Genomic DNA, 24,538 nt, shown 5'->3' on the forward strand with positions numbered 1-24,538 from the left:
GAGATTTCAGGGAAAGGAAAAACCAATGCAAGAGCCACCAGAGAGAATCAATACAATTGCAATAGATATTGATTGTTGGTAAAAGCAATAAAGCAGTGAATTCTGCAGCTAATTGAGAGTCTGATATAAAAGGGATTAGTACACAGTGACAATCGAGTCCTTTTAATTCTATACCAATATCAGCTTCAGTCAAACTCTGGAATCAATTCAATTACGTAGGCACTTTGTTGAGCACTTCGAAATTGCAGGATTAATAGTAATTTATGAGTCACATGGCAAAGTGATTAATTATTTAATTTAATAACCATGCCATTATCTTCTTCTTCTTCTTTTTGGATGAACCCATAATCTTCTTTTTAAGTAAGGTTATGCGTGATCTTCACTATAATCCCTAGGAAGCGCTCCTAGGCTACCATGCAAAAGTGTAAGATTAGTGGTACCCAAAATATTCAATATTCAATTTTATTTTATTTTTGGTTGGGATAAGAACCCAAAATTTTCAATTGGTAAAGAAAAAGAGAAAGGGAAACACGCTGATTTAAAAACGTTCCACTCATTCCCTTTTGAGAGTAGTGGGGGAAGTGCAATCATTCATCCAACACACCCCACCCTCATCCCCATAGCCTATTGTCACCTTTAATCATACTCTCTCAATTCTCAAAAGTCCAGCTAAAAAAGATATCATAAGCACACACACCTTGTCTCTCTCTCCCCACCCTTTAATCATACCAGCCCCATATGAGAAACCAACGCATGTAAATAACTCTAGAGTCGGCAACATATTTCACAACTGCTTAAAGGATCAAGTAGTTAATAGTAATTGATGAATAATGAAATAGTGTATGCGATGAATACATGTGATAATAAATAATAACATGTCAACTCAACAATTAGAAAATTTATTTGGCACTCCCGAAACACAGTGACATGATACTCCCTCCTCTCACATTTATGGTAAATCTTAGTAATATTCCGAGAACACCTAATAATTACACAACAATTATGAAAGTTATTATGTAAACTGTTGTGTTTGTAACATCCTCCTGATCCCCTCTAGAGCCTCTACCATTTAACTCTCCCTTAAGCTCCCAAATTTGAACTTCTTTAAACAAATAGAACAAAATAGAGGTAAGATGAGGAGGGAGAGAAGAAGAGACAAAGAGAGTAGCTAAAGAAACTTATATAATTTTTAAAAAAACACACTCTCTCATATCTCATTAGGCATACCCACTCTTCCCGCCTACACCACTCCAAAAACCTCAAACAATGAACAACTATCCTTATCCCTTTCCCTTACCTTTCTTCTTCTTCTTCTTCTTCCTCTTCTTCATCTCTCCTTCCCTTTCTCTCACTCCTCCAAATGACACACAATTTCTCACACGTTTTCGTCTCGAAACCGACACTCACGGCAACCTCGACTCGAACTGGACCGGCCTCGATGCCTGCACTTCTTCCTGGCGTGGTGTCCGCTGCTCCACCAACAAAGACCGTGTCATCTCTCTCTCACTCCCATCTCTCAACCTCCGTGGACCTCTCGACTCTCTGGCCCATCTCGACCAGCTTCGACTCCTCGACCTCCACAACAACCGCCTCAACGGCACCGTTTTTCCTCTCACCAACTGCACCAACCTCAAACTTCTCTACCTCTCTGCCAATGACCTCTCTGGAGATATCCCAACACAGATCGACTCGCTAAATAGGCTCCTCCGTCTCGACCTCTCCGATAACAACATACGTGGCTCGATTCCGAAGCAGTTGTTCAATTTGACTCGGCTCCTCACGCTACGGTTACAGAACAACGTGCTTTCGGGTTCGATTCCTGATCTCTCTGTCTCTCTTGTTAACCTCAAAGAACTGAACTTGACCAACAATGAATTCTATGGAAATGTACCTGATGGGTTGGTGAAAAAGTTTGGTCGAGAAAGCTTTTCTGGGAACGAAGGGCTATGTGGGTCGAGTCCTTTGCCTGCTTGTTCGTTCTCCAATACATCTCCAGCGACTGCATCGGCTCAGAGTCAGACGGTGCCATCGAACCCGAGCTCGTTACCAGAAGCGCCTGTAATGAGTCAAGCAAGAGGAGAATTGCCTTCTAAGAAAGGGTTAAGTACTGGTGTGATTGTGGCTATTGTGATAGCCAATTGTGTTGCTTTGTTGGTGGTGGTGTCGTTCGTGGTGGCGCATTATTGTGCTAGGGATCGAGGGTATAGCTCGGGCTCAATAGCCGGGAGTGAGAGTGGGAAGAGGAGGAGGAGTGGGAGTAGCTATGGGAGTGAGAAGAAAGTGTATGCAAATAATGGGGGTGCAGATAGTGATGGGACTACCGCCACGGACCAAAGCAAGTTGGTGTTTTTCGATAGGAGGAAGCAGTTTGAGCTTGAGGATTTGCTTAGAGCTTCGGCGGAGATGCTTGGAAAAGGGAGCTTGGGGACGGTGTATAGGGCGGTGCTTGATGATGGAGCAACCGTGGCTGTGAAGCGGCTCAAGGATGCGAACCCTTGTGCGAGGAAGGAGTTTGAGCAGTATATGGACTTGATAGGGAAGCTTAAGCATCCAAATATTGTGAGGTTTAGAGCTTATTACTATGCCAAGGAAGAGAAGCTTCTTGTCTATGATTATCTTCCTAATGGGAGCTTGCATTCGCTTCTTCATGGTTAGTAATTCTAGTTTGATGTTGTTATAGTTTTAATGTTTGAATTTAACTTGATTTGTGTGTATCAGTGTAGTTCTTGATCTTGTATAATGTGTGATTAAGGAATTTTGGACTAAGACTTTATGTTGTTGTGTAATTAGGGAATCGGGGTCCGGGGAGAATTCCTTTGGATTGGACTACAAGGATCAGCTTGGTGCTAGGAGCGGCTCGAGGACTTGCAAAGGTTCATGAAGAGTACGAAGGATCGAGAATACCACATGGGAATGTGAAATCTTCGAATGTACTTCTTGACAAGAATGGTGTAGCTTGCATTTCTGATTTTGGGCTTTCCTTGCTTTTGAACCCGGTTCATGCCATTGCAAGATTAGGAGGGTACAGGGCTCCTGAACAAGCAGAAATCAAGAGGCTGTCTCAAAAGGCAGATGTGTATAGTTTTGGGGTCTTATTGTTGGAAGTTCTAACAGGGAAAGCTCCATCTCAATACCCTTCACCAACTCGGCCTCGAATGGATGAAGAGGAACAACTGGCTGTGGATCTTCCCAAATGGGTTCGGTCGGTTGTGAAGGAAGAGTGGACTGCTGAAGTGTTTGATCAAGAACTTTTGAGGTATAAGAACATTGAGGAAGAACTTGTGTCAATGCTTCATGTGGGGTTAACTTGTGTGGTGCCACAGCCTGAAAAGAGGCCAACAATGGTGGAAGTGACAAAGATGATAGAGGACATCAGGGTGGAGCAATCTCCTTTAGGAGAGGATTATGATGAATCGCGCAATTCACTTTCTCCTTCACTTGCTACCACAGAAGATGGGCTGGCTTGATGCTCATCTTGCATTGCCTCAGTATTTACCAGTTGTTGATCCCATGGTTGTTTCTATGCTAATCTTCCTATTTTTACTTGCATTATCTCGCTGCAAATTCTGGCTGTCAGCAGACTATTTTATCAGACCCTATTTTGTTGTTTCTTTGTAATATTTGTAAGTTTTATGTTTCCATTGTTGCTGGTAGAAAGACCTGATGGTCTTGTCCATTACCCAACAAGATAGTGCTATTTAGTCCTCTGTAATGTAATTTAGTTTCATCATTAATTGTTTTCAATGCAAGAGTCTCGAGAGTGATGGTAGTTCAAGCAGTTTTATTGTTTCAAGTGCAATAGTCTCAATAGTTATGGTAGTCCAAGCAGTTTTATTGCTTTCAATGCAAGAGTCTCGAGAGTGATGGTAGTTCAAGCAGTTTTATTGTTTTGAGTTCAGAAGTCTCAAGAGTTATAGTAGTCCAAGCAGTTTTATTGCTTTCAGTGCAAAAGTCTCAAGAGTTGTGTGGTAGTCCAAGCAGTTTTGTTTGCACGACCAATGGCCTAATTACTCCTCTAAGTTTTTAGCAATAGCCAAGAAAATAAGATTATTTTCTATATGTAATCTGAACCATTAAATTGATTTCAAAAGATCTTTTCCATTATGGTCCTACTTCCTAGCCTCTTTATCTACATCAGTTTGTACATTTTTCTTTAATGAAAAAAGTTAACAAATATCTTAAGAATATTAGTTTATAAAATATTTTTGAAAACCTTCCATGGAAATGAAAAAAACTACTAACTTTTTTTTTTCTAGTTTTTTATATTTCATTTTTTATACTTCCTCTGTCCCATTTTTTTTGTCATGTTTGAAAGGTCAAACTTTTTAAGAGAACATTATTTATTGTCTTATCTGCCTTTTAAAAATGTACAAATTTCCAAAACTACCCTTAAAAAAATTTATCAAAAAATTGAATTAATAAATTAATATGGATATAATAGAAACATTAGTAAATTAATGACTTTTATTTTTAGAAACAGGACAATATTTTGAAACATCTCAAAATAAAATAGAGGACAAAAGACGTGGGACAAAGGGAGTATTTCTCATGAAAATAATATCAGAACTTTTCTAAAATAATCTCTAAGCAAATGCCCAAAAAACACCCTGTTAACCGGACCTTATTTTAATTCATAACATTTGACCATAGTCAACATTTATAAGTTCCAATAATGTTAGTTACACGGTCTAATTATAACTTATTGGAGGCAGCTGGCATCTATTGGTTTCACCAAGAATGGCTTTATTGCTTCATCTTCATTATTTTATCTCTTCCCTTTTCCAGACAACACATGCCATTTGCTTCAATTGTGTTTGAGCATAAGGTCAAAACACTCATGAAGACACTTAGGCTAGTTTCCACCTTTCTTAAAACAAAGAAAAACATTACCAACACGAAGAGGAGCATTATAACTCATATTCTTCCACAGACAACCTAATACCTAGTACTGGAGTAGGGTAAGTGAAATCAAATACTACCTAACTATTTACTTCTTTTACAAGAATGTGCCATTTGCAATTGCAGGCATGCTAACAGCAGTTGTCTTAACCCTCCCAATTTTTGTATTCCACTTTCAACACCAATGATATAACAATATGAAGCATTATTAGCAGTTTAATAGCACATTAAATATATCAGAATTTCATAATACATGATACAGTAAAACAATTTCAATCTATAATGTGACTCATGACTTTGAACTGTATATCTTGCTCTCAAAACCACTACCAGTACACTCACCGTTACTAAACTATTCTACTCCAACTAATGCTGCTGTTAAGTTAACAACATTTACAATTATAAAAATACAGGAGAAATAGCACCTCACTAAGATGCAGGTATCAAACAAAGCAACCACTGGAAATAATCAGTGCTTAGCATCTGGCATGTCGGAACCTTAACACCACTCATGTATACTTTAGGTGGCAAATTATAAATTAAGAGAACCATTCAAGCCTCAACAAATAGTAGCTGGCAGCTGAATTAAGGTGCCCGCCAATTCTTCTAAGGTCTACTGACTTGACATACATCTGAGGTTACAAGACCTAATAATGCATCAGGCCAGTGTTTCATAAATGTTAGCTAATCCTTCCACTTTGATCAATCAGTGTACCAACTTGCTCTCCACATAGCGCTTTTGAGATGTTTCCAGGCTCTAGAAGATTAAAGACCACGACTGTACATAAAGAAATATAATTTACTTGGTATGAGATTCAATTCTCAAAGATAGCCCAAAAGTACATTCCAGTTCACTCTATTACTATTGAGAACTCAACACATCTAGGTTTTTGAAACTCACCCACTCACACAAGAAAAATTAACAGTTGGATAACATTGAGCACACTTGACATTTGTTAAAATGATAAGACTAATTTTCTATGCCTCAAAATGATGCACTGTGATAAGTAACCCAATGAACTCAAAAATGCATGAATCAATGTAAAAATGAACCCTAAACCAGAACAAGTACAACAAAGTACACAAACCAGGAATGCTGTTCTCATCACAATAGTTCAGTGCCATTGTGTCCATGGAGGTGGCACCTCTGGCGGTCAAATCACTGAAAGAGATGTGCTCAAAGGTAAAATTGTTGTCACGGGAGGTACAGTCATACACACCATCAACATTGGTACCCTTGAGGACTGCATCGGCGTGAACTGAGAAAAAGAAAACTACATTCACAAAAGATACAAAGGGGTGTGTGTGCATGTCTGTTGTGTCAGCATAAGTTTACATATCTGTGTGTGTGTGTGTGTGAACATGGGGGAGAGAGAGAGAGAGAGAGAGAATGTACACTAGTACAATTTAAATTTTAATTGAGTAAACAAATACAATAACTTTGGAAGAGATAGAGACATACTTTCTGAAGCTCGAACAGCAGCAGCTGTGTCAGTGGAAAAGGTTGGGTGTCCAAAACCAGAACCAATGCCACCAAAAATTACAACTCTGCCTTTTTCAAGATGCCGGATGGCCCTTTGCCTACTATATGGTTCAGCAACCTCCAACATTGTGAATGCAGTTTGTACACGCGTCTGAACACCCAACTTCTCTAATGCTGACTGGAGCAATACAGAATTCATCACAGTTGCCATCATTCTGGTGCATATCACAAGTTAAAATCATAAAACATAGTTTCATTACACAGAAAACAAACAATAGAGAACATGCAAGATGTGTGTGTTTAAAAAATGAATCGGAGACAATTTCTTCATTGCAACTAAAAATTATTATTGTAGTAGCAATATGCCCATGCAATGAACTGATAAACAAAATCATATATAAATTAAAGAAAATAGTTTAATAGTAAGATTGAAATTGAACAACAAAATAGACAGCAAAAATAAAAGAACAAATATTACGATGAGAAACACAGGAAAAACTGAGTTTTTACCCAAACCAAAAATCATAATAGATTATTATAATAAATGATGAAAACTCTTTAAAAAAAAAAAAATTCCCTAGGTTGGGGGAAGGGGCTGGTGAGAAGAAAACTCTTTTTTTAATTTCTTGGAACTTTTGGTAATTAATCCAAGTAGTATTTTCAATTTCCAAAAACTTCCGTAATAAAATATTACTTAAAGTTAATTGTGTCAATAAATATTAACATAATTTTATAAATTGGTCTCTTAACTAAGAAAACAAATAATTACGCACTTGAGCATAATAACAATATCAATGTACCCATTCCGTAAACATCCGTTGGAATCTTTATTTTTTATAGATAATTATGAATAATGGTGGTAAGAGAAATGTAGGGACAACCCCTCGCTCTGGCTGCAAAGACTAGAATAGTAGAGAGGCCATGGTGTCCCCCAATTTTGGTAATATGCGCCTATCACACTATCATGATAGTGCGCCATGATTTTGCAACAAAAACCTCTCTCGTGGAATACCACGCCACCCCTTCCTCAAGAGGGAAGCGCTCAGCCTTAGGCACTAGTAACATCCATTGGGATATTACTCTTAACGAACTCAAAACAACATCATTTGGACAGAAAAATAGGGGGAGGGGGGAAGACGTTTTCAGGCTAGCTAACTACAAAAATTTAACAAACCATAACAAAGGGGTACATTTACATTGTTGTAAGGCCTTTGGTGTAAATTGTAAGTTTTGAAAGTAAAGGACCAATTTAAAAGCAACCTCAAACTTGTTTTGATGATGTGAAACCTCACCAAGACATGGCCCTTTGGATCCACCCCTAGGGAGTAAATCACGAATACACGACCCTACCCACCAAAACCATGTACTAGGTAATCCAGAGCAACTCTTAGGGGGAATCGAACCCAAGATGTCTAGGTCTACAACTCATCCCAACTCCCAAGCCTCCAACCACTAGGTTGCACCCTGACGAGTCGAAGCAACATCAAACTTAGAAAGTGTAAAGAACATTTTTGCCATAATAATTTTAAATCTAGGTATAAAGTACTGCATGACAAATGCATGTTGTACATGTGATACTACATTGAACCATACAATCCAAGCATGTACGTGTAAGACTCAGCAATGTTTCTTAAAATAAAATGGTAGATTATTAAAATAACATAAAAAAATTAATGAAACTAAACTTCTAGTAATATAATTTTAATTTTAGTATTTTTAAATTTCTTGAAAATTTGGTAATAGAGTTTTTCTTTAGAGTAAACAATGTTAATGTTAATCATTTTAATATACTTATAGCATGCCATGAGACTTCAAGAGGGAAAAAAATACACACAAATATATATATATGTATATGTATATATATATATATATAGAGAGAGAGAGAGAGAGACCAGAATATACTAAACATATAGGGTAAAGGGAAAAAGGAGAGGGCGGTCACATGATAAAATCATAGCATTTAAGACATTAACTCAAAAATATAATATTCCTCATTGCCAAGGAGGCAATGGATCTTGAACTCACGACCTCACCCCTTCACCTAGCATTTATAAGGGGAGGAGATGAAGTTGAGGAGGTGTTAGGGAGGCAATATCAACTGGGTCATATATAAATCCTCCTTGAGCTTACTAACATGCTAGTATTATCCATCCCACCTTATCATGAGGCAACAGAAAAACCCCACTTTCTCACACACACTGAGAGAGAGAGCGAGAGAGAGAGAGCAAAATCAATGACATTGACAACAACCCTTTTTCCTCAATCATATCACACCCCAACAACCAACCCTCAAACATTATACGCCCGTTCAACACTCCTTGCGAGAACTGCTCAAGTATGAGATTTGTGCTGAAACAAGTTTATTCCTTTACATACTTTGTGCTGGAAAAAGTTTATACCTTTACATACTTTGTGCTGAACAAGTTTATAAGAATGTTACATGCTGAACTTTTAAATGTACATATGGACCATTCATGAAACAGATGTAAGAGAATTAAGAATTCAGCTTTACAAAGGGTCACATATTGCTAACAAAACAGTCCTAAAACAAAAGAAAAATCCAATATCTTGTTGAGTGCATTTTTAAAAGCTTTGTCATTTGAGACACCATCTACAGTTTTATTCTAGTTCTATAAATAGAACAAGTAACTTTCAGCAACAGAACAAGCAGTGGAAAATGGGCATCAAAGCACATTCAACCAAATTCATTAAACTTTCTTTAAAAAATGCAATAAGATTGCATATCATATATTCTGAGAAATTATCGTTACTAGACACACAAACACACACACCCAAAAAAGATAAAAAGTTAAAGAAAAAAAATTTCCTAAAACTTCACCTCACATGCTTCACTTCTGGTATAACCACAATTAAAGGAAAAGACATTATAAATCAAGAATGCAAAGCTTTTATCACCAAGCAACATTACCCTATCTGGTATGCAGTACATCTTTCTAAACCTGTTGCAGTTACCCATGTATCTCCACAAAAGAAGTTACGACCTCCAACAACAATTGCCACCTGGGATATTACAAAAAATAAGTACATTAGGTGTCAAAACCCAAACCATCAGCAAACATCCCGTGTTGCAAAGAATAATCATGCGAAAATTAATACCTCTACACCAAGGCGGCAAGCAATTGCAACTTCTCTTGCAATCAACATTACCACCTGTCAAAAAAAAATAACAATTAAATTTAGGTTACAGCACAGATAACATAGTAAGATGGGACGATTTACTTGACAAAAAATCAATATCCATGCTTATGCTATTAAAATTTCCCCACAACAACAAACCTTTGGGTCAATATTGTTAGGGCCAGTGCCAGCAAGAGCAACACCACTAACTTTGAAGACTACTCTCCGCCATCTAGGATTTGACATTGATTTTGATTTGACATTGTTTATTGGACCCACAGGACCAGGCATTGCAATTGCAGATCTGCAACAGCAAATTTGATATAATATATAGAGAGTATTAAAATGGTACCGTTAACCTTATGATGTTCATAAAGACAAATGCACACATATAGCTCTTTATTCAAACTGACATAATTAATATATAAACTAGGAAACCAATATTCGAGATAAAAGACAGAGATAGAGAACATTAAATATACAAACAATCAAACTTGGGATGCACAAATGAAACTTTACATTAAACCCATCCTAATGATGGTGATACAACCAATTACAATGGAAGTCCATGCCTACTAAACAACCAAACTCTACAAATAAAATTTACCTGAACTTAGATCACCTTACAACCAGAACAGGAAGGACTACTTCAAAGATTGGCTCAGTATCACATAAGGAATTGTGCAATTCAAATCTATCCAAACACAAATTTAAGCTCAAAAATACAGATGAAACACTGAAAGTAAAATCAAATCACCCTTCTATTTGGTTCTCTCAAAAAAAAAAAAAAAAAAACCCTTCTATTTGGTTCCACTTCACTACATTTTAAGACCACTCCCATGAACTGATCAAGTAGGAGAAGATACAGGGATTCATGATGCACAGAACTCACCATGGTGATACAAGAATAATTAGATTATCCCTGCTTTAGTTTCAGGAAGAATGTGACAAGCTCAAAGCATGAAGTCAAGGATCAAAGAATTCCTATCTTATAAGCACCTATAAATGTAAACTTACATGACAACACAAATTAATTACATGTAAAAACAATTCCATTGGTGTATATCAACCACGTCAACAAAAGTATGATCAGAAATTGTGAAAGTTACATTTAGTTAGAAACAAAAGCTACAACCAATATGAAATTATACAATATGATTGGACAGGCAGATAAAGATTTCCAACAAGTTCATCAACCACAACCAGGATGCCAATTGCAACCACTTTGTAGTTAAACAACAAACAAGGAAACTATAAATTTTAGGAGCACAAGAAGACCAGCCATGTATACTTTTCAAGATAGGCAGCCAGTTAAGCTTTTGGATTCCAGCCTTTAAGATTAGATGCTGCTAGGTGCTATTGCAATGTCCATCTAAGCTCATCCACTTTTATAGGCAAAACTGGAAAGTAAGCAAGCACCTCTAAATTGCCATGTGATTGCTGGTAGCTAATTGTAAACATTCCAAATATCACAATGATGTTGCACCTAGTGCACAAAACTCCCACTTTTATGGGGTCTATCAGAGGTTATTAGTAGGCAACCTCACCACCAATTTTTTTTGGAGAGGCTGATTCTTTTGGTGGAAGGCACTTGCCATCACACCAAGACCCAATCTCTAAAGATCACGACTGTGTACAAACAATATTTAAAGGGACAGTTTGATGGCAAATTCAAGCTCCTCAAATTAGTTTTCGTTTCAATTGTTCGTAATTATATTATAAGCTAAGCATGGAGTTCTAAATTAAAACAATAACTAGATTTATTCTATAATCCTATCCTATTTTTAATAAATCCTGAGCTGGTAAGACTAATATTTTTGTACACTAAGCATGGCTTCAATCTAGCTCCATGTTCATCATTGTGCCCACCATTCTTATCAATTAAAGGCATCATTTTTTTTTTTTGTAATCAATAAGGCCAAGGCAACCAAATTGACAAACACTGCCATTTACAAACAACACAACTACCTCTTTGATTGCCTCGGCGTGGTCGCGGAAGATCCACCGCCTTTGTCGTCATCACCGCCGGCTGCAGCCTTCACCGGCAGCGAATTCCCGACAATGTTCTCCATGTGCTTAAACCACGGCCAGTGGCTAACCGAAATGCCACCATTGGTCATCCTCTGGCGCTCGAGCTTGTACCGCTTCTTCAAATTGTCCACCTTGTTCTTACACTGCTCCACACTCTTCGTCTGCTTCTCGCACCGCTCGCTCACCGTCGCCGCCACCTCCTCCCAGTCCCTCCCTCTCAGATTCCCTCGATTCAGCTGCGTGAACTTATCCGTATACGCATCGAGAAGGCACGCGATCGCCGCGTCGCTCCACTCCTCCCTGTCCTTTCGATACTCTCCACCGGAAGCTCCAGCACTGCCGGAGGGCTTCGATTTCTTGTTATACCCGTAATTGTTAGCTCCATCGCTGAGCTCATCGCGATCCTTCCTCTTCTCGCTCCGCACATCGACTCTAACCCGATTCGGCTCAGCACCGCCATTATCATACGGATTCGAACAAAAACCAGCGTCATTGTAATCTTCGCCATCGTCCTCTTCCTCCTCCTCCTCCTCATCCCCTTCTTGCTGCTCACCGCCGTTGATTCCCTGCGGACTCGCGGCGATGGAGGAGGATATAATCGACTGAGTCTGCTGCTGCGTCGGCGGCGCGTGGATCTGAGTCGTCGCTCTGGTGGAGAATCGGTGAGGCGCGTAGGTTTGGTGGAGGTGATGAGAGCTAGGGTGAGGATGGTTAGGGTTAGGGTTAGATTGGTGGCTGTGGTGGTGAGCGTGATCGTGATCGTCATCGAGGAGAGAGAAGTCGTCACAGGAGGAAGCCATTTTAGAGGGGACCGTCAGTTAGGGTTAAGGGTGGGGGGTTTCGCCAACGACGACGTTAGCGGAGATGGATCATGAATTGGAACGGGGGACTAGAGGTGTTTTGACGGACCGTGAGTTCGTGTGGGATGGGCCGTCACGGCTTTGTGACGTCCCGTTAAGTAAATGTCATAACGCAATGGTTGCTTGTGTGGGACCCTTATGAGAGAAGCTGAAATTTGTCACTCTATTATATATAATTTTTTTTTTTTTCATTATTATTTCTTTTTTCCAAACCAATTTTGCTGTTTAAATCTAATGAAATTTAACATTTAAAACTCAATTTCCCCTTTTGTTGTAAATGGGCCTTTCAATGTTAAAATATTTCATATATAATGCAAAATTTAACTATAAGGAGTTATTTATGTGTTTCAATCATTTAGGAGATTAAGTATAATCGGGATGATAAATTATTGTATAAAATTGTAATTTTATCAATATTTTGGTGCATGCAAGAGGGCAAGGGAATTGTCGTAGAGAGAGACTTTTTTTTTTTACATAAAAAATTGGAAAGACAATATTTTTCATTATTGTTGTCATGGTCGGTTGTGATTTGAAAAGTATTACTTTTATTGTTGTCGTTGTTAATATATATTAGTTTTATTATGAATCAATTAGATGTAAGCAAACGTGAAAATTATCATGTTCCCGGCCGTATTGAGACTAATGGGACCCTTGGTACGATAAGATATCTCATTTATCTAACATGTGCAAAACATGTTACAAAATAGATAATACGTATATCTAATGTATGAGACACTATTTCTTTAATAGTGGCATATTTATCACCGTTTTTCTTTAATTCACGATGGCATTAGGTACGTCATGCATAGTCTCAATCAATAACCCAATTTTTTTAGTTGATTATGACACTAGGTGTATCATACTTAATCTCAACCAAGAACCCAACAAAAACACTGAGGAATCAATAGTCCATTTGTGTAATTTTTTTTTTTTTTTTTTGGTTGAGAATCCCATTTGTGTGAATTAATGGTGTGTAGCACATATCGAATTTATTGGAGAACAATGACAACATTTATTGCCTTGCCAAGAAGTACAAATGACTTTGAGGCTCCCTTGCTAGAATACGAACTCAAAATATGCATTTGTCAAAATTAACGACCAAAAATTACAAAAACATATACATAATGCCTTGTTACTCTCTCAACACGCTTTGAGCCTTAGCAAACATGCTTTGCCTCTCTCTCTCTCTCACCTAATGTTAACACACCCATAATAATGAAAGAAATAATTGTCCTTAGAATTACTGTACCAATTTAAAGTTGCCTTTAGTAGAAGAAGGTATAACATTTATCTAACATGTGCACAACATATTATGAGAGAGATAATACATATGACGGATGCATGAGGAAAATATTGTTTTCGCAATTGCATATTTCTCACCTAATTCTTCTAATTCATAATAGCATTAGATATGTCATTCTTAGTCTCAACCAATAAGCCAAAGTTTTTAATTCATTATGGAGCTAGGTATGTCATACTTTAGAGTCTATTTGGTTAGGCGATTTAAGAGCTTAAAAGTGCATTTTCAAAACCCAAAACATTGTTTGCAACAGCTTATACACACGCACTCTTAGTCAAAGCCAATATCCCGACATAAACACTAAGGAATCAACCATCTATTTAGGTAAAATTAAAAGTGCCTAACACACATCAAAATTATAGGAGAACATTAACAAAAATTTTCATGTTACCAAAAGGTACATATGATATTGAGGCTCCCTTGCATCAAAATATGCATTTGTTAAAACTAACCACCAAAAATTACAAAAAAAAAAAAAAAAAAAAAAACACATACACACACATAATACCTTGTTTCCCTCTAAACTCTCTGAGCTTAAGGGTGCGTTTGGTTGGGTGGATTTCAAAGATGAGAGAAAATAGGAGAGAAAATTTGTATTTTTATTTTTAGTGTTTGATTGGGTGGATTTTAAGGAGGGAAAATTGGCGGGACTCAGGTGTTTTCTCCTCGAGCCCCCTAAAATGCTATCTTTCTAATTTAAGGAGAAAATAAATAGAAGAAGAGTAGTTGTAGTCAAATGACTGAACTACCCCTGCCTCATGTTTTGATTTTTTTTTTTTTTTTTTTTCCCTAGGTGTGATACATTGCTTCCCTTTTTTTTTTTTTTTTTTTTTTTTTTTGGGTTCTTCTTTCTTTCTTTCTCTTTTCCTTGTTTTGGGTTTAACGGGACATAGTTTATAAATAAATTTTAAAAAGTTGGACTTAAAAAAAAAAAAATTTATTTTATACTAGCCATGATTTTTCTTTTTTAATAAAGTGAGGTGATTTTCTTTTTTTCGTTGGTTATTTACCTTTAAAATAAATTAAAAAATTAAGCATAAATTTTTTAATAAAGGTATATGAATAAATTTATATAAATTTTATTTTTTATTCTTCCATTTTTCTTATCAATCAAATAAAAATGTTCTTCACCTATCTACTTTTCCATATCATTCTTATTTTTTATCTTCTCACTTTTTCAATCTTCTCCACCAAACAGGCTTAAATAGACATGCTTTGCCTCCCTCTTACATGATGTTAACACGCATATCAGTTTTTAGGAATTGTGAATGGTAATTACTTAGGTAGTTTTCCTTGGAATTGCTGCACCAATTTAAAAGCTGACTTTGGGACACAATTGCTTGCTTTCCTAAAGCATTTTCACGCTATCAACACACCAGCAAGGTTGTCTCTACATGAAACTGTTTGGTAACTGCTCTACCATTCTTAATGCCATTTGTTTTACCAGCCCATCTAACCAATAAGGCCATGTAAGCGCACGTATCAACCCAAGCATGTGCCCATTAACTCCACCTTAGGGCATGCACACCAAGCAGATGAGTTGACCAAACACGCCAAGGCCTAAACTTAAAACAGAATACCAACCTAGCCATGTCTTGCCCAAGAAAGTCCCATCGCCTCATCACTTGCCCATGGCCAAGCCTAGCAAGGTTCTCACGGCTTATTATTGCATGTGTTACCTTTCTTTTTTTTTTTCTTTTTTTTTTCTTTTTTTTTTTGACAATCGACAGTATAACTCCATCTTTCCTCATTTCGGGACCATTCAAACTGAGGTCTATGAACCCCTCAAACCTCTAAGGATTAGAAAAGTACCAACTCACCTAACGTAGGCAGCAGTGTATGTACATGTGTTACTTAAAGCATACACATAGTCTACAACCTACTAAGTTAAGACTAAGGGCATTCACATTAGTGCTCGTATAACAGAATAAGTGTCACATTTTAGCCAACTAAGCTCATGCAAAGTTGTGTAAAATACATTATTGTTACAGTAAGTGTGTAGTTTTACACCGGCAATATTCATTTTATATTTAGTTTTATATCATTTATTTATGTATCTCCGAGAATGAAATAAAAGAGTGGATGATGCTTATTGTGTGTGAAGAAAAAAAAGAAACAACTAAATTTTTTTTTAAAATTTGATATTTTAATAAAATATAATATAAAATAAATAATATAACATGTAATGTTTTTAAAAGTGAATATTTTAAATATAAAAATAGGTTGTTAACTTTCTTGTCCTAAAAATTAGACACAAATTTTTGGACAAGCTGATGCCAATGTCATTGTCATTGACACATTACTTAGCTAACACGAATATGCATACAACGTTATAATCAGGCAGCAGCACTTGTTGTCTGCCCCAAAACACATTGCCAAGCCCGCTACATGTCTCCCCAAACCCAAAGTCCACGGGTATGCGTGGCTATAATGAATGTAAGGTGCAGGTGCAATCACACAGCCAACCATCCCAATAATCGAGGTCAAAAATAAGCGAAGAAAACAAGGTTGAATTTTTTTTTTCCTTGAAAAAAAAAATATAGTTGATATTATAAATTAAAATAAATAGACTCTATGATCATTTATCAATGTTTCAAATTTCTAGAAACTTTATCATAAATGTTATAACGTCATTTAATTATTAAAATAATAATAGTGCACCACGGATTTAACTTTTGGCAAAAAGTCAATATAAAGTTTTAGTAACTTTCATAGGTACTAGGCTACAAGTTATTACTGCAACCAAATTCTCCCGCTTATTTTATTGTTTAGCTTACTTTTAATATTTTTTTAATTAAAGATTTCTTTTTGTTTTAAATACATAATAATAAGAATTAGTGAGTTTTAATTCCTATATTTTATTTAGTTAGTAGATAATGTAACAGTTTCTCATTAAAATAAAAGGAGATCTCCCGTTTAAAAAATACTGGGAGTAAACCAAACCCTTTATTTTAAAAAAATGCTAAAAATATTACAATTTTTATTATATAAAACTTACAAACGTGATAATGCAACCAAATTAGATAGTTTATTTTAATAAAATGGTCATATTATTGAGTGCCTAAACTATATTTATAAAATTTTAACAACACTTTCATGAAAAATATAAAAAATTGACACAAAAAAAAGGGAATTGATTTATCATTTTCCATAAAATGTTTTTTAAAATAATTCATAAATCAATGTCATTAAGGTACTCCATCCGTCCTGGTTTGTTTGTCCTCTATTCCATTTTAGAATGTCCCAAAATATTGTCCTGTTTCCAAAAATAAAAGTTATTAGTTTACTAATGTTCCTATTATACCCCTACTTTATTTTCAAAAATATTTTTAAAAAATAACAAATATTTAAAAAAAAAATTCAATCTAATTGGAGCATCTTTTTAGTTGCCTCATTAAGAATAACTCTTTAAAAAAAAAAAAAACTGATAAATTTATTTAAGGGTAATTTTGTAAACTTATATATTTTTATAAGACAAACAAAACAATAAATGATGTTCCCTTCAAAAGTTTGATTTTTCAAACAAAACAAATAAAGTAAGACAAAAGGAGTATTAGTTAACATTTTTCTTAATGAAAATGCTAAAAATACTACAAATGTGGCAATGAATGTGATTAATATTGAATATTTGAATTATTTCTTTATGATTGGTGATGCATTAGTTTGTAAGCTCAATATAATAAAACTTGTCCATAGCACAACTTTTATTTAAAACTAGCATATAACCCATGCAAATGCATTAATGCATTTAAAATTAAACATAATTTTTATTATAAAAACATAAATAATTAGTCAAATTATTTATATAAAAAAAAAAAAAACATGTAACACGTGCATATGTATAGATACATTTAAAATTAAACACAGTTTTCCTTTAAAAAAAAAATTAAACACAGTTTTATCACAAAACTATAAATTATTAGTTAAATTATTTTTTAAAAAAGTAAACATAATTAGTCACATATTAAAATTCTCGCCTAAATTTAATACTACTTATTATCATTTTTTTTCAAATTTTTTAATAAAATAGAACGTGTAGTGATCTTTATTGTATGGTTATTTTTATTGAGTATATATGATTAGTTTTTTTTTTTTTAATTTATAGTTCATTAATATTAAATTCTTAGTATTTTGCACTCATTAATCAATTGGCACAAAGATTAAAAAACTTAAGTGGACACATGGCATAAACTTAAGGGGATTGTAAGGACACGATTTGGAGCCCAAGCCCAAAGTGTAAATGGATATTGGTCCAATGAGCCCAATACAATGAATTTATAGATAGTGGGTCTGGAAACTAAACCCTAATGAGTTGGATAACGATTATAATGAATTTAAAAGACAATCAAGCAAGAGCAAGAAGGAGTTGTCTAAGTAAACTCGCTCTCGGCACAATTCGAGAAGGTCAGTTCTTATATGAATCAATTGTCCAAATTACAAATACAATTTTGATTGCTACAGTGCTTTCTATCACTATTTTTATATCCCATTCTTTGAGGGTCCTCCCTCAAATTTATACTACCTCCATTTTCTTATCTTCACCTTACACGTGGATAGTAGATCGCTCATGTTAATCCTTGTCCTATCAGCACCCTTCTAAAGTTTTCGGGGGTAGCTGTAAGGCTGAAAAACATTGTTCAAAGATCACTTCCTCATTAATGCACCCAGAGGGTTAACTACAGAGCATTCAATGCGATGGTAACAACTTTCTCTTAGATATTTCTAACTCGCTCTCGATACAATCCGAGAAGGTCAGTTCTTATATGAATCAATTGTCCAAATTACAAATACAATTTTGATTGCTACAATGCTTTCTATCACTATTTTTATATCCCTTTCTTTCAGGGTCCTCCCTCAAATTTATACTACCTCCATTTTCTTATCTTCACCTTACACGTGGACAGTAGATCGCTCATGTTGATCCTTGTCCTATCAGCACCCTTCTAAAGTTTTCAGGGGTAGCTGTAAGGCTGAAAAGCATTGTTCAAAGATCACTTCCTTATTAATGCACCCAGAATGTTAGCTACAGAACATTCAATGCGATGGTAACAACTTTCTCTTAGATATTTCTAAGCTTCCATCCCTCTTGTACGTTCATAATTCACATCCCTATTAGTGAAATTTCCTAAAAGGTTATTTTGAACGATAGAATATACATTTGGTTTATGCTTTGTTTATCCGAGGAGATACTCCTCCTCGGACTACCTCCCCCAACATTTCCATTTGCAACATACTTATGGGACTTTAAGTTTAACACCCTCACTACTGTTTATTTGTCCTCAGACCAACCAACGTCTTCGGTCAAGGCCCAAGACCCAATATATAGTTTTGAGCCCTTACCATTACATGGATAATCATGAGTGGTCCTCACATAAATTTAGACACATGATGCAAAATTGGATTCTAATTTCAAACTATAATTGAATTTTCTCTAAACTTTACCTATTTATATATACTAGTATGTAACATGTGCTTACACACGGGAATGATGAATTGTGGTGATGCTATTAGTGTTATTTTGGGTTATTAAACATATAGGACATAATTCGATTAAGACATTTGGAGGTACTAAAATAGTTTTTCCTTACAATTTTCATTTACACCAAATTTCTCATTACAATGCTATTACATGCAATTTTGAAGATCACTATATACTACAAATACAATATCAATTCACAATTATTGTCAGTGAAATTCTACCAAATATAATACAAAATAAAATAATAAATTGGTTAAATAGTATCTCATAAATTGAATTGGAATAGGTGCATGAAATCATTCACCTCAATTACAATTTGTCACATTCAATATCTTTTCATACAAATTGTCTTAATAGATACATTACAAAAAAAAAATGCTCATTGATTTACCAGGAAAAAAAAAATCTAAACAATTTAGTTTATATGGAAAGCTAACAAAAGAAAAATCTAATTTTGATTATAATTTAATTTTCTCTAAACCTTGGTTTTAAAAAGTTAATATATATGTGGGTACCCAAGGCATGCTTACAACTTCCTCGGCCGTCCTTGACATGCTTTGCAACGTCCTCGGCATGCTTTACAACGTCCTTGGCCAACCTTGGCATGCTTGCAACCTAGGCGTCCCACATCGTGATAGAGAGACTTGGTGGTACACTACTCCCTTTACTTCACAGTTTATAAGGCAGAAAGTGGGGGGGGGGGGTTTCTTTCGATGTGGGATTCCAAAGGGTGCGGTGTAAAAAGGCTACAAGGCAAAAAGCCATTGGCCCAAAAGATCCGTCCATCCAAGGAACACACATCAAAAAGGGCCCTTTTATTGTGGGTACTCAAGGCATGCTTAGGCATGCTTGGCAACGTCCTAGGCATGCTTGCAACGTCCTCGACCGTCCTCGGCATGCTTTGCAACGTCCTCGGCATACTTAACAACGTCCTTGGCCGACCTTGGCATGCTTGCAACCTAGGCGTCCCATATCGAAAGAAAACTCCCCCACTTTCTGCCTTATAAGCTGTGAAGTAAAGGGAGTAGTGTACCACCAAGCCTCTTGTGATCACAAAGATGCTTAGTGGTACACTACTCCCTTTGCTTCACAGTTTATAAGGCAAAAAGTGGGGGAGTTTTCTTTCGATATGGGACGCCTAGGTTGCAAGCATGCCAAGGTCGGCCAAGGACGTTGTTAAGTATGCCGAGGACCTTGCAAAGCATGCTGAGGACGGTCGAGGACGTTGCAAGCATGCCTAGGACGTTGCCAAGCATGCCTTGGGTACCCACAATATATATTACATAGTTAGTAATGAACCAAACATAATTGTGGTATATTACATAAATGACTTATAAACTTAAATTGTTTTCAGTTATACAAAAAAAAAAAAAAACTCATAAATATAAAATCATTCAAAAATTATGTTTTTTTCATTTTATTTTATGATTTACTTATATTGGAATCCTCGTTTTTTACACTTAATTAACTTATTTGGCACAAAATTTTAAAAATTTAGATTAGATAAGACATATGTTGCAAAATTAAACTTTAATTAAAATCCAATTGTTAAATTGAATTAACTCACTTGGCATAAATATTTAAAAACTTAAATTAAATGGGACACATGACGCAAAATTAGACTCTAATTGAATTCCAATTTGAAATCTAATTGGATTTTCTCTTAATTTTATCTATTATTATATATATAGATTCCATAAAATACTTCTAAAAATAGTTCATAAATCAATGCCCTTAGGGCATTTGTTAACATATCCCTTAATAAAAATACTACAAATATGACAATGAATTTGATTGATACTGAATATTTGAATTATTTCTTTATGATTGATGATGCATTAGTTTTTAAACTCAATATAATAAAACTTGTCTGTAGCCCAACTCTTATTTAAAACTAGCATGTAACTCATGCAAACGCATGGATTTATTTAAAAATAAACACAATTTTTATTATAAAAATATAAATAATTAGTCAAATTATTATATATATAAAAAAAAAAAAATGTAACACATGCATACTTATAGATACCTTTAAAATTAAACACAAGTTTTACCATAAAAATATAGATAATTATTCAAATTAATTTTTTTAAGTAAACGTAATTAGTCACATATTAAAATTCTTATCTAAATTTAATACTACTTACGGTCATTTTTTTTCCTAATTTTTAATAAGATAGAACCTGTAGTGATATTTGTTGTGTGGTGATTTTTATTGAGTATATGTGATTGATTTTTTTAAAAATTTATAGTTAATTAATATTAAAGTCTTAGTATTTTGCACTTATTAACTCACTTGGTATAAAAATTAAAAAGTTTAAGTGAATACATAGCACAAACTTATAATTATGGTGTTGTCTTCGTATAAATTTAGACACATGATGCAAAATTAGATTATAATTTTAAATTAATAAGTTTTACCTATTAAGAGAGAGAGAGAGAGAGAGAGATTTGGAATCACCTATTTGGTTGAAATAAAAAATTACATGTTTGAATTGGAAATTCTTGACCGTTGACCTTTGTTTGTAATCCAACCCTCTCAAATACAAATAAAACCTAATAAATAGCCAAGAATTTTCAAATAGGATGGGCTGGCCCAGCCCTACAAAGCATGAAAACTGTGTGCGTATAATTTATACACAACATGACACGGTTCGTACTCTTTTACGACTACACCCCCAAAGCGACAGCCCATAGTAATTGACCATTCGCACAATATAGCGGCGCAATCCGCCAATATCAAATCAAATGGGCGGTGATTTTCGTGGGGCGGAGGCGGTAATAACAAATATGCAATTTTTTTTCTTTTTTACCTTTACCACTTCGCCAAAATCCATCAACGTTTCAATCTTGCGCGCTACCTGAAAAGCCACCTACTCTTAAAAAATACAGAGAAAAAATAAAAGAAAACCCACCTACTCGAAAGCTCAACCACGTGCGTTTTTTATTGTAAGTTGTAACGACCATTGCTATACGCACACAGCACGCTCCTGTCCAAGTTTAAATTTCACGCTCTAGCTTAGGAAAAAGAGATACAGTAAACACAAGTTTTGGCTAAAGAGCACTACTATTGGACAATCGGTGGTGCTAAATAGTTACTCTTTCCGTTTCAATTTGTTTGATTTGTCTAAAAATCAAATTTTTTTAAAAAACATCATTTATTATTTTGTTTATCTTGTAAAAATGTATTAGTTTACAAAACTACCTTTAAATAAATTTATCAACTTTTTTAAAAATAATTAATTCTTAATGAGACAACTAAAAAAGTACCCAATTAAATTGGTTTTTTTAAATATTAGTTAGTTTTCTTTTCAAATAGTTTTGAAAATAAAGTATGAGTAAAATAGGAACATTAGTAAACTAATAATTTTTATTTTTAGAAACAGGACAATATTTTGGGACAAACTAAAATGGAATAAAGGACAAACAAACTGAGACAGATATAGTATATTGTTATTTTTAGCACTACCAAATATCAAAATGTGGCTACATTAGTGAAGCCAAAACCATATTTTTTGGCTCCACAACTACAATGCACAATTACTTTTGGCCGTACATTGTAGCTCATATGTAAATATATATATATATATATATATATATATGTTAAATTGTTGTATTCACACTACTTTTTAATAAAAAAAAATCTCTTTTGATTTTGTTCACATGGCTTTTTAATGAATTTTTTATATTATTTTAATCAAATAACTAAAAATATAGATCCATTGATATTTGGTTTATTATAAAGTAAGAAAGTAAAATAGATGAAGTAGCTTTTATAGAGCCATATTGCTAAATTTATGACTCTACCAATGTCAATGCTCTTGATCGATACAGACCAAAATAATATAGTGTCTAGTTTCAAGGTGAAGCTTGTGTTTAGTGCTTTTTGGCTAATACCAATGCAAAAAGGCACTGGTTTCGAATTATATCATGACCAATGTAAAAAGCACTGGACACAAGTTTCATCATTTAGCTAATATCATTCAGGTTAAAGACTTTTTCAAAACTGGCCAATTTAATCTCTAAACTTAATTTAGACCCTAAACCGTTACTTATTTTTCTATTCTCTTACGGTGATTAAGGACCAAGTTGGTCAATTTGAAAAAAATTTAGACTTGATTGGCATTAATCCAAACCTCAAGGATGTTAACTAATTTTACCCTATGAAAAATTATTTTAGATTCTTATGTCCGTTCCATGAAGCACATTTCTCAGAGATAGTAAGAGGCATGCTTAATAGCTTAGGCCCATACGATACCGTCCATTGACAAATACTGTTGGCATAGAAAAATGCTTGTTTTAATAAACGAGTTAAATCTAAGTCTAAGTTTATGCTTGATAAGTGAATAAGTCAAAATCAAACATAATTATTACGGGTTTGTGAACAAGCTAAGACTTGATATATATATATATATATATATATGAAAACATATTTACATAGACTTTATTATTTTGTAAATAAGTTTCTATATATAAAATTAGTATTAATAATTGATTGTTTCTCAACCAACAAAAAAAAAAAAAAAATTTTATTGATGATACAAATATTGCATTTTGTAGTAAAAATTATGTTTTATTTTTTCAAAATACAAGGTTGGTCTAATTGCTGCACGCTTTTTTTGTGTGTGTGTGTGTGGACTGTGGAGCAATTAGAGAAAGAGAGACAAATTGTCTCTCTTTCAAAAAAAAAAAAAAAAAAAAAAAGAGAAGAAGTCAAAGCAATATAATGAAATTTATAAAACAAATTGTATGTTCATACTAGGCCTGTCCACAGGTCGGTCCGAGTCGGGTTTGTGCCCAACCCGGAACCGACCCGACCAGATCGATTGGTGAGAAATTCAACCCGCCGCCGACCGGCATGGTTGATCAGATCGGACCTTCAACGCACGGCAGTCGGTTCGGTCAGAGTTGGAGATCTGAAAATCGGCCAAAATCCGGCGATTTAACGACGAAATCGGTGAAATTTCGGTGATATTTTGGCCGGATTTTCTTCGAATTAGTTGAAATCTCATTAGATTCGGCGAGATCTTGCCAAATCCAGTGAAGATTCCATGGATCTAGCTGAGATCTCGCCAGATGTAAATTACTTCGCCGAGAAATGCTGAGATCTCGGTTCGGTCGGGTTTCTTCGGGTTTTGTAGAGAAAACCCGCCAGCCGACCCGCCGTTTTTGGGTTCTGAAGGCCGAGACCCTCCGCCGACCACCGGAATAGTCGGGTCGGTCGGTTTCGGATTGGTCGCCGGTCGGATCCTCTGGGTGGGTCGGGTCTCGGATGGGTCTAGACAGGCCTAGTTCATACCTTTTTAATTGATATTTGAGTGATTTCCTTCCATTGAAATTAGTGGGAG

The 24,538-nt window shown here is 35.0% G+C and overlaps 2 protein-coding genes across 2 annotated transcripts; one reads left to right on the plus strand and one right to left on the minus strand.

The window, feature by feature from the left end:
• Positions 1-1,113: 1,113 nt before the first annotated feature.
• LOC115953773 (leucine-rich repeat receptor-like protein kinase PXC1) lies at positions 1,114-3,844 on the plus strand. Its single transcript, XM_031071568.1, has 2 exons — positions 1,114-2,650; positions 2,791-3,844. Exons 1-2 carry the CDS (start codon positions 1,267-1,269, stop codon positions 3,465-3,467), a joined length of 2,061 nt encoding a protein of 686 aa, XP_030927428.1. The 5' UTR covers positions 1,114-1,266; the 3' UTR covers positions 3,468-3,844.
• Positions 3,845-5,107: 1,263 nt separating this feature from the next.
• On the minus strand, positions 5,108-12,502 carry LOC115953201. Its single transcript, XM_031070733.1, has 7 exons — positions 11,489-12,502; positions 9,680-9,824; positions 9,500-9,553; positions 9,312-9,403; positions 6,362-6,597; positions 5,988-6,158; positions 5,108-5,677 (listed from the first exon to the last, which is right to left on the minus strand). Exons 1-7 carry the CDS (start codon positions 12,349-12,351, stop codon positions 5,580-5,582), a joined length of 1,659 nt encoding a protein of 552 aa, XP_030926593.1. The 5' UTR covers positions 12,352-12,502; the 3' UTR covers positions 5,108-5,579.
• Between the last annotated feature and the right edge of the window lie 12,036 nt (positions 12,503-24,538).

The sequence above is a fragment of the Quercus lobata genome, chromosome 7 (assembly GCF_001633185.2).
Source record: "Quercus lobata isolate SW786 chromosome 7, ValleyOak3.0 Primary Assembly, whole genome shotgun sequence".
Lineage (NCBI taxonomy): Eukaryota > Viridiplantae > Streptophyta > Magnoliopsida > Fagales > Fagaceae > Quercus > Quercus lobata.